This window comes from Chenopodium album, chromosome 9, assembly GCF_948465745.1.
Source record: "Chenopodium album chromosome 9, dcCheAlbu1.1, whole genome shotgun sequence".
NCBI lineage: Eukaryota > Viridiplantae > Streptophyta > Magnoliopsida > Caryophyllales > Amaranthaceae > Chenopodium > Chenopodium album.
This window is the reverse complement of record NC_137842.1, coordinates 5606016-5618078: the sequence shown is the minus strand read 5'-3', so window position 1 is coordinate 5618078 and position 12063 is coordinate 5606016. Positions and strand designations below refer to the sequence as shown.

General features: G+C 31.7%; 2 protein-coding genes across 2 annotated transcripts; both read right to left on the bottom strand.

Annotated features, from left to right (window-relative positions):
• Positions 1 to 5558: 5558 nt before the first annotated feature.
• Positions 5559 to 7037, bottom strand: LOC145557369 (uncharacterized). Its single transcript, XM_081618553.1, has one exon. It carries the CDS (start codon positions 7035 to 7037, stop codon positions 5559 to 5561), a length of 1479 nt encoding a protein of 492 aa, XP_081474679.1.
• A 491-nt stretch (positions 7038 to 7528) lies between these two features.
• LOC145559466 (uncharacterized) lies at positions 7529 to 9444 on the bottom strand. The gene has a single exon (XM_081620891.1). The coding sequence runs from the start codon at positions 9026 to 9028 to the stop codon at positions 7694 to 7696; it is 1335 nt and encodes a 444-aa protein (XP_081477017.1). The 5' UTR covers positions 9029 to 9444; the 3' UTR covers positions 7529 to 7693.
• Between the last annotated feature and the right edge of the window lie 2619 nt (positions 9445 to 12063).

Here is a 12063-nt window from a genome sequence, read left to right as displayed (position 1 = left end):
GCTCGGCTCTGCTCTGCTCTATTTTCAAATAATAATTAATAATAACAACAATAATAATTAATATTCAATAATAACAATTAATATTGTATTGATGATAATAACTTATTATTTTGAATAACTATAATAATTATTAATATTAAAATTAATTAATATTTATTAATATTAATATTAATTAATATTTTTAATCATAATAATAATTAATAATAATTATTATCAATAATAATATTTAATAATTCAAACTATTAAAAATTAATATTTAATAATATTATTAATTAATAATTTCTAATAGTTATAACAATTCTTTCAAATAAATAAATAATAATAATAATAACAATTAATAACAATTTCTTTTATAAACATTTGATAGTAGTAGTAGTAGTAGTAGTAATAGTAGTGTAGTAGTAGTAGTAGTAGCAGTAGTCAGGGTCGTTTTTGAGATTTCGGGGGCCCATGGGCGAAAGAATAAATCGGGCCCCTATTGTATATAGTACGAAGTATTTATTTTATTTTATTTTGTTAATATTGAAGAGAAATTTTTTTATTATTATTTTATATGTGTATATATACTTTAATATGAACAAATTATCATCCTTAAGAAAAAGTTTTGAACAAATAATTTAATTTTGACTATAGTAAAAAAAAAAAAAAAAAAAAAAACTCTTATAATAAATTATACTCAATGGAAAAATAAATACTTCTATATATATATATATATATATATATATATATATATATATATATATATATATATATATATATATATATATATATATATATATATATATATACTATTACAAGTCTACAACTATATGGTTTTCTCTTACAAATGAAATTGATCATACTTCATAATCTAAAAATCTAAATCCATAAATAATAATTTATTTTATTTTTTTTAGGAACATAGCAATAGATATTTTATTATAATATAACAATAATTTAGTCTATAGTGGTTTATATATATAAACTATGCAAGTAGTAATTTTATTTTTTAAACAAAGGAAAAAAAAAAAAAGCAAATTGGAGGTAAGAGTAGTCGAACCACTAACTTATGTGTATATTAAGTACTTACAAACTTATACCAACCACCAAGCTACAAAGAATCAGAGATACGAATGTTGATAAATTTATCTCTAAATAAATATAATTTTAATGAGGCCCTCTTTGGAAATGAGGCCCTCTCTGTTCGTGGGCCCTGGGCTGGCACCCCGGCTGCCCTGGGTCAGCGACGGGCCTGGCAGTAGTAGCAGTAGTCAATACTAGAAATGATCCATTTTTCGATGGCCATAATCCATCGGTAAAATTGTAAAAACCATCGGTATCTCGTTTACCGATGGCTGCCATCGGTAAAAAACCATCGGATGATAATACGTCGGTAAAATCGAAAATACCGATGGAAAAACCATCGGTAAACTTAATACCGATGGCTCTAAACCATCGGTAAACGCGCGTATTCTTGTAGTGAGTAGTAGTACAACAACATTAATAATAATGTTGAAATCTGCTCTGCTCGGCTCGGCTCTGCTCTGTTCTGCTATTTAGAAATCTGCTCTGCTCTGCTGAAATTTAATCTGCTCTGCTTTGTTGACCCCTGCTCTGCTCTGCCCTGCCCAGAAGCTCAAAAGAACAGGGCCTTATTAGGGTTTTTTTTTTTTGTAATAGTGTGCCCTTAAAACATTTATTTACACAATTGCTCTCATTAATTCTAATTGTTTTTTTCAGCTCTTAAAAATAGTTTGTGGACATTTATACCCCTAAACAATATTTGTTTACATGTTTTGCCTCATTAGCAAATTAAAGTTGTAACATAAGGCCAAACCAAGAAATTCCCTGACTAGCTAGCTATGATACTCGCATCGAGTGCTTAGCTGTCCTAATAGTAAAAAATAACTTGGAGGGATTATACACTATTAAGATTTTTGAGAGATTAGGTGAAAACTTAATCCTCTATTTATACACTTCTTTTTTTCCCCTTGCAATCTTCTTAATTCAAGCTTGTCAATGTATACACCATTACAATCACCAATATCTTAAATTACCAATATATAAAACTCTTAGGATATGACATTACATCCCGTCTTGTGTGTGGTTGGTCACCCCGTATGGGCACTTATAAAAGATTAAAGCTAAGTAACCCCTATAACACTAACCAAGTAAACCTGTGATACTGATCGAGTAACACTCCTCTAACACTGACCAAGTAGCCCATGTTATTATGAGAGTATCATGAATTAAGATATATTTAACAAAAATTCACATAACTATTTTCCCTAAATTATAGCGTAAGAGAAAGACCAGAGTGTTACAGATTTTTTTTTTTTTTTTTTTTTAAATGTTTATTCTTCGTATAAGATAAACCTAACATTTCATCCCATTCAGAACCCAATTGGGCCATCAAACAACCTATTATTTGGATGTTCATGGTGAATTACTAGTTTTTCTAAAATAGATCGAGCTACCTATAGGGGAGTGTGGTTCAATGTTGTCAACGGATGGGCATCCTTAAGCTTTTGGTGATCATATATCGCGGTATCAAATCTGAGGATGAGTTGAGTTGTGATATGGACTAGTATTATGGTAACTCACATGGCAATTCACATGTGAGAGTGAGTGATGAGTCCAAAAGTGAAAGTATCGCCTCACATTAAAAGATTGTAAACGCAAGAGTGCGTGTTGGGATGTGTATCTCACATTAAAGAAAAAAAATATAAATAAAATTGTGTCTATTTGGCTAAGTTGGTACTCTCCTCATTGTCATACGCTTTGGATGTGAAACCTCCTTGGACTTATAAAGTAGACATTCACACCAGGTGTGCCTAAAGCTCGTTTATATCATATTATTCCACATGATTCAATGGGTACGAAGAAAATAAAGGTTTGTTCTCTTCAGCTTAATTCTAGTTTAGTTCACTTCAATTCAGCTCATATTAGTTTAGTTCGGTTCCTAATTTCATTATCTTATAAAATATTCACTTCAATTCAGTTCAGTCTATCTATTTCAATTAAGCTCCAATCAGTTCAGTAAATCAAAACAGGCCCTAAGTGAGATTAATTCTCCTCCCCCACCCCCAAGTTTGTTTTCATAAAATAAAATTCACTTCAAAATGGATTTTTCTAAACCAAATTAAAAACAACCTTAAAATATTTCTCATAATCCTTTGATGCATTTGCTTGCTTTTAAGCTCAATAACTAATACTTCCTCCGTTTCTTTTTAGTTGGCACGTTTTTTTAGTCACGTTTGCCAATGCACTTATTCAATCATTAATATCTTTAGTTACCAATAAGCAAAAATTATGAAAAGTTGATATTTTGAAAGTATACAACATGACAAATTAACAAGATCCCACGTGACTATATTTTTCATTACGTATAAAGCACAAAACACGATCAAAGGAAGGTGTGTGAATAGTGCTAAAGTCAAAGCGTGTCAACTAAATAAAAACGGAGGTAGTAAGAGCTTGGATTTTTATTTTATTTTTTTTTCAAATTGCAAAGTGCATTTTAATGATGTTCAAACTTTGTATTAATTAGTGCAAGTTGGTGGATTTGCTTGGTAAATTCATAAATTTGTTTTGGATACAACCCCAAACCCTTTTTTCTAAAAAGGGTATGTATTGTACATAATGAGGAAAGCATGATCATTTTTGATCGTGCAACTTGCCAAGATTATGCGAGTTAGATCTAAAACACTATGGATCATTCCTAAATAAAGTAAGTTTCTGTCAAACATCAAAATAATTTACTTGTATATGCTACTACGTATATGAAAAACTTAGTGCTAATTATTCATTAAGGTATATAATCAGCACAACTCATGCATGCTAGTTTCTTATGTTACAAGAGACTTTCCTTCCAAAATTACATTTTAAATTATGAACATAATTGACTTATAGTTAGCAAGCTTTTGGAGAAATATATATGTAATACAAGAATTTAGCTTCGGTTATAAATTCTATGACACAAAAATCATGTTATATGTACTCCGTGAGTACTTCAATAACTTCATTTGTGATGTCTTTAAACTAATCTTAAGAAATTCTAGCAATATGAAGAAATATATGTAATAAATCGTAATAAAGTGTTAATTATGTATTCTAACTGACGCACATGTTTAGCATTTTGAACACCCAAGATGTCAACAATCAAAAGCCAAGAAAAGGCCAATATAATTGTTCATTAACAAACAAGCTATTATGAAGGTGAAAAACTTCAAGGTAAAACAAAATTAGTCATATGTATCATTTCTGATACTTTGTATTTATACTAAGCTAGCTATTGCGGCTTGGGTTGTACCAAGTAACCCTAGCAACATGATGACACAGTATGAGGCCGAGGCTTAACCCGGTTTAAACCTTTACAACTTATTGCCAACCCTATTATAAGGTCGATCTATTATCCCTTACAAAATGGATTTATAAAAAGAACCGGAGGTTGCTAGGTTTCATACCAAATCAAGTACAGTAGTAAAGGTCTTCCTACAAGAAACAAGTGAGGATCCCATAGCTAACATTGATGAAAACAATGGCAAGACAAATGCAGCCACTTGTCGAGTGTCTACAAGGAGCAAATGGTAGCTAAGGTACATGCCGAAAGAGATGCAGCCACTTGTCGAATGTCGACTAGATACGAACGCTAGCTGTAACAATGAAGCAATGCCACATGGAAATCCAGCAATTTAGAGACCTCTTTAGTGTTTGCCCTGAGTTCTAGCTACAAAACGTAGCTTGTGCAAATAAACAAAAGGATTTTGGCCTTTAAGTTTGGATTTTAATTTTTTCGTTGAAAGTTGCTAACTTTGGTAGAATTAATTAGATCAAGTGTGACCATTATTAATATTATGCTAATGTTTTTGGGGAGAGTAATTAGGCTAAGGAATGTCTTAGGGTGTGATTTCCTATTCATTTTACTAGGTTGGGGACCATGCCTCTTTTTTGATGAATGTTTCATTGTAATTTGTTGCCTATTAGGACTTGTGACTTTTGATAAAGAGTGGTAAGTTTTCCATTTTTTTAAAATTCATTATCTTACCTTTTTAATTATACTCCTTATTTTCATATTTATGTTCCGTAAGAGCATACACAATGGTTGCCCAACCCCATCTTGGTTATTGATTATTTTATTATTTTATCCATCTTCCACCTCAATTATAACCACTCTTATAACCATTTAATAACCAATGTATGCCAATAGTTAACCATAATATTTTGGTTATACATTTTCTCTCTCCTACTTTTACCCAACCCCACCACACAATTTATTACTTAAATTCTATTATTATTAAATAATGCATTTGGTAATAATCATTCAAAATTAATAATTATTTATTAGCATACATTAATTAGATAAAATCTCAAAAATTTAAAAATAATGCAATTTTGATATTAATTAGTACGTAATTAGTCGTTAATTAAGACACAAACAATAATTGTAACCCTACTACATTCCACAATAATAAAAATCATACATATATATTCTATCAAATGACAAAAGTCTTTGAAAGATAATAACGAACTGCGAACAAGTACAAACACAATGATATAATATTGCGATTACACATCTATTAATGCATATTATTGTCCCTACTTTGAACACCGAATTTGAGCCACATATGTTCAACTAAGTCTTTCTTCAATGCTTTATGCATAGCTTCATCACGAACACGTGCTCTATTAGACATGTAAGTTTCCAAACTTGCAATTCGGTTGTTGCTATTTTGGAACTGAAAAGGCTCTTCATTATTTTCATTACTTGAAGACGCATTTGTAGCTTGATCATATTCATTTGGATCGTAATACGTTTTATATGTATCTCTTTCATCCTCAACAATCATATTGTGCATAATAATACACGCTATCATTATTTTTCCTAACATTGATGCGTCACGAGCTAGCGCTGGATTCCGTATTATTGCAAAACGAGCTTGTAATACTCCAAAAGCACGCTCAACATCCTTTCGTTTAGCTTCTTGTACTTTGGCAAATAGACCTTCTTTTTCATTTTGTGGTAGTGATATTGTAGGAATGAATGCCGCCCATTTAGGATATATACCATCAGTGAGATAATATCCCATATTGTATGTGCGACCATTCACAACATAGTTAATAGAGGGTGCACAACCTTCAAAAACATCATTAAACAATGGGGATCTATCAAGAACATTAATATCATTACGACTACCTGGTGTCCCAAAAAAGGCATGCCAGATCCAAAGATCATATGATGCCACAGCTTCCAAGATTAATGTGGGTTTACCTGGTCTTCCAGAAAACATACCTTTTAATCGAAGTGGACAGTTTTTCCACCTCCAATGCATACACTCAATAGAACCTAACATGCCAGGAAATCCACGACGTTCACCAATCCTTAGTAGTCTTACTAGATCTTCTTCATTGGGCTTTCGAAGGTATTCATCACTAAAGTAAGAGACTATTCCTTCCACAAAATGCTGAAGTGAATCTCTTGCAAGAGATGCACTAATCCGAATGTAGTCATCCACAGAATCAGCGGAGGTGCCATAAGCTATTAGTCTCATAGCCGCGGTGCATTTTTGTAATGCAGAGGCACCAAATCTTCCTGTAGCATCTTGTCTTTGCTGGAAGAAGGGATGACGTTCTTCTAAAGTTTGCTTAATTCGGAGAAATATATGTTTGTTCATGCGAAATCTCCGACGGAATAATTGTGGAGGGAACACAGGATGGTCGGTAAAGTAGTCATTCCATAAACGACTGTGTCCATCCTCACGATCCCTTGGAACGGGAACCCTTGGTGGCCTTGGCACTTGATTAAATATTTGATATACTTCAACTGGATTGGACATAAAAACTTCATCCATCATTCGATCGAACTGGCGATTGGCTTGCCTTCGTCTTTCATATCGTTGGGTTTGGCTATTTTCTGAATTGGAAGAGGAATTAGAAGAGTTGGAGCTATCGTCAGATGACATGTTTTTAAAACCAAATTTGATATGAGAATGGAAGGTAGAAGTATAATAGGGGGAAATGGATGGTTGTTCAAGGGAATCCCACTCTGATGTATCCATCTTATAGAACAAGTGTGTATGATATGTAGTAATTTTTTTGTCTTATATGGTAAATTTGAAGTCTTGCATGCATGCAATGATTCATAAAGTAGTTAATAATTTTTAAAAGTAATGGAGATGCATGCCTTTGCATTGTCACTATCACCTTAACATTGTTATGTACGTCAAAGCATAGTGATGCATGCTACTATTTCCTTTTCAGTGTTAAGTACATCAGTGAACAAAATTCACTATTACCTTTTCAGTGTTAAGTACATCAATGTCTAGTATTTAATATTTGCTTTTCAGTGTTGGGTACATCAAATACTTTACAGTGTAATGTAAATCAATGTACATCTTTTGCAGTGATATATCAAAGTGAATCAATAGGTTTAGTCAGATCAATAATAATTATATGTTATTATATACAAACTTTAATGTATTGAATAATATTATTAAGCTTATAATACGATTATAAGAAGAGACATGTAATTTAACTTAATTTTTTTTATTAATAATGACATTACAATATAAAATTCATTCACATCCTCAAACAACAACTTATTAAAAATATTCAAACTACAAATCAGACCTTAAGTACATAAAAAAGAACAATAAAAAAGGAATTATTTGAAATCAACCAACATTACGACAATAATCAACCATACACTAATACATTAGTCTGAGGGGAACAACTTCTTCAACAAAGTGCTCCTTAATTCTTGATCTTCCGAAGATAAGTTTGGCTTTGAATCGAGGTGTTTAAATAACTCCATATTAATTTTTCTTTGCTTCCTTGCTTCTTTCTCCCTTTCTAGTTGCAACCTTGTAAGTTCAACTTCATTTTCTGATTGCCTTATAAGGTTCATGTTCTGGGCAGTGTCCAACCATTGTTGCCATGCTCCACTTGGCATGTTTGGCACCTTGCTCTTTCCTTTATTTTTGCTAGATTCGTTGCTAGAAGGAAAGCCTGAATACCCAATATCACCACTGGTTGGTGTTTCTGGGTTTGATGAAGAGGAGTAGTTTCCAGCTTCATTGATACGAGATCTCTTTGAGTCACTTCCTTGAGTGGATGTCTTTTCCTTGCATTTTTTAACAACATCTTCACTTGGTTTCCATGCTTCATGTTGTTTTAAGATGTCCCAAACATGCTTGTCTTGAAAGGTTTTAGAGCATAATGAAGACTTTGTTTTGTCGTTAGCATATATACTATATGCTAATTTCATAACATCTTCATCATTCATACCACTTCCCTTTTTTGATTCAGCATGAGCATGTGAGCCACAAAATTTAGAACATGAAGCATTAATCCTTCTCCAACGGTTTCTAAGTTGCTCCGTACCCCTCATTTTCAACAAATCTTCTCGTGTTACCCGATCAGTACCTTCTTCGAAACACCTTTGTTTGTATAGTCTAACATTATTATACATTTCCTCAATTTTCCTCCAAAAAACATCCCCCTTTTGGTTAGTGTTAGTTTTTTTATTTTGACTAACCTCAAGCCAAGCCTTCACAAGAACCACTTCTTCAGCTTTTGACCAAAAAAATTTCCTTCCATCTTGATTGCCTCCTTCATTACCTCTTTCATTACCTTCGCCTTCTTCAACTTCTGGTTCATTTTCGTCATCTGATGCATTCGATGTGTATGAACAATCGAAACTCGGAAATGCACCATCACCTTGTGACATAGAAAAATGTTGAGACATGGGAAATGTTGAATCAATTTGAGAGATTTGAATATTTTCAAAAGATGGGATAACATTTGGAGAATTTGAATAATTAGGATTTTGTGGTGGTTGAAAAGGAAACGGAGTGAAAGTACTTGGATTTGAGAAATTGAGATTTTGTGAACCGTAATTCGGAAAATTTTGAAAATTTGTATCTAAATCTGAGTTGAGATCAATTGGAAGATTAGAATAGTAAGGTTGAGGATTTGGATTATTTTGGGGCTGTGATGAGTTATGAGATTTTGTGGATTTTTTATTTCTGTTAGATTTTGGAATGTTCATCTTAACACAATTTGCTAATAAGAAGAGTAATTTTCACTTTAAAAAAAGTTGTTTCAAAATACTTCAATATTAGGCTCATTTTATAGAGAAAAATAAAATAGAGCCGTTGGTGTATTTTTTTTTTTTTAGAATTGTATTTTAAAAATTATGGCCGTTACAAAAATTACAACGGTTATAAATTCAGAGCAAATCTCAACCATTGATATTTGTATTACGTGTCAAAATCTTAGCCATCCATGTCAACCAAAAAGCAAAAAAAAAATTGCATGACCATATACATAACCGGTTATTTGAATAACCTGGTTATTCAATTGATACCCCAATAATTTCTCTCTCCTCAATATTTTATTAATATTTTCATTTTCTCTCTCTTAATAACCACCCAAATAAATAATGGATGTGGGTACTCTAATACTTGTTTTGTTTTCTTATATTTGCAGTACAGTTTAATGACACATATTTTGAGGAAGAGATAATAATGTAAACAGATAAGGTAATGCTACATGTAGCCCTAAGGGCTATATATAAACATTAAATACATTTTTGGAAATTGTATAAAATTAGGAATTCATGACTAAAACACGCATAAATCAGTGTAATTAGTGTTTACTTCCTCCGTTTTGTTAATATTGCAACAAGGAGGAAATTACGCATCCCGAAACACCTTTTATATGCTAAATATCTATAATTGTGTAAGAGTAAAAATTATAAAAAGTTGATATTGTGAAAGTATTTTATGAGACGAATCCAACAAGATCCCACTTGACTATATTTTGCTTAACGTATAACTCATATTATATGGTCAAACAAGAGTGATGAATAGTGCAAAAAGTCCATTGTTGCAATATTAATAGAACGGAGGAAGTATATTTTTATAATTTCTTAATTTTTTATGATTTTCAAGTGTAAATTTAATGCTTATATGTAGCCCTAAGGGCTATGTATAATATTTTCCATTAATACACATGGCTTTCTTATCCTAGTGTTAAAATCATTCATTTAAATTATCTTCTTTAATCACATCCTAAAAGTGTATACTATGAAACTATGTTGAAAGTAAAATAAAGTATTTTACAATGCAATTACTCTCTAAATAAAGTGATTTTGTAAACTATAGTTAGTGAGGTGTAAATTTATACTACTACTCATTATTTGCATTATATACCCTCGTTAACTAGAAGTACAAAATAAATATTAAATCTTCCAATATAGTTGATACAGTTTAACTTTGTACACTGTTATTATATTAATTTTGGTCATAACTTTTACTCATATATACTCAAATATATATAAGGAAATACTTAATTTTGATCATAACTTAATTTTGAAAGAATTTAAAAGTGGAGGGAACAAGAGGATTAAATTGTATGTACTTTGTACCTAATCCCCTCAAAGTTTGGTAATTGGCACTACACATTTTGTCTTTTGCGACGATCTGATGCTGCTTTTGAAGGTTGGACTGCTTCGCTTATCACTATAGTTTTTAGTAATTTTGTTTTTTTAATGGATAGTTTTCGAGGTTACTTTTACGATTTAGCATTTTCTTGTACTACTGTTACCGTTTAAAACAACAGATTAAAAATGTTAATCGTAAGAAATGCAATTTTATCCAAATTTCATGAAATTTGTCGTATTCGACCAAAGTGGCCGGTTGGTAATATATGATTAAGATATTAATTTGGAAAACATAGCAAATTTAACCTAATTTAGTTGATAAGGTTGTAACTTGTAATTACACGGGAATGATATATTTTCATTAAGATTGGATACATATTGTAAATGCATCCCCTCCATACTCAAGTATATACTTCCTCCGTAATGGTTAATTGCAACAAAGAAATATTTTATATCTCACAAATAATACCCCTTTGTTGCAATTAACCATTAACGGAGGAAGTATATCTAGTTATTTAGTAAAGTGTGTGAATAGTAGCTGAAAAATAAGACACTAAGGGCTTATTCCGATTTATTGAAAACAACTGAACCAAACTGAACTGAACTGAACTACTTGGGGCTAAACTGAATTGAGCTAAGCTGAGCTGAAATGAAAAGTTTATGAGAGAAAGAAATTAGGAATTACAATGAACTGGATTAAACTGATTGAAGCTGAGCTGAATTAAACTGATTGGAGCTGAGTTGAATTGAACTGAATTGAATTATCATAACAGGCCTTAAATTGATAAAAGATGCGAAATACTTTTTAAGTAAATTGACTCACACGAAATATAAGATGCATTGAAAGCGTTAGGAGTCAATATCACATGAGTTAAGTGGATGAGCCAATTTTTTTTGTTGACTTTATAAAAAGAATTAAGGGGCGATTATTTGTGTATGGAAAGCTCGGATTTGATATTTACACATAGGAAAAGTCATGTAAGTATAAGTATAACATCCAAAAACTCTATGTACTTATATTGAAGCCAGCTCCCAGTGCTAGTTACACAAAATCTGGTAGTAGATGCATGGCTGCCTGCCAAATTGGTAGTATTAATAGTATTTGGCTCAGTGCATTAATATTGGTGCGTACTCTAGGTAATGGCTCCGTGAACTTGGACCTCTATTACTATAAACTGAACATGCATCAAAATGGAGCATTCGAGACATACATATAACATATTATGCATCACAATACAAAAGGGGTGTGTAAGTATAGCATCCAACAGTATGTCATTGTATGTGTATATATATAGAAGCTCCAAGTGCTAGTTACACAAAATCTCATCTGCTGACAGATATAGATGCCTGCTGCGAACCTGATATACTATATATAGTTTTGAACAATATGATACAGTATTTATTTTTATCTAATTGGGAGTTTTTATCCATCCATTAGCAAATGCAATGGCTAGAATGATAAAAGGTGTGGACATGCCGAATATGAAAAAATAAGGAAGAGGACTTGCCATTGGATTTTCGCCTTCTCTTTCTCCTGCCGTTTGCCAATACCTACACATGTATTTTTGTTAGCTTGCTTGATCATAATATGATGATATAAATGTCAAGGGTAGGTGCTATGAAGTACATATAGTATTGTG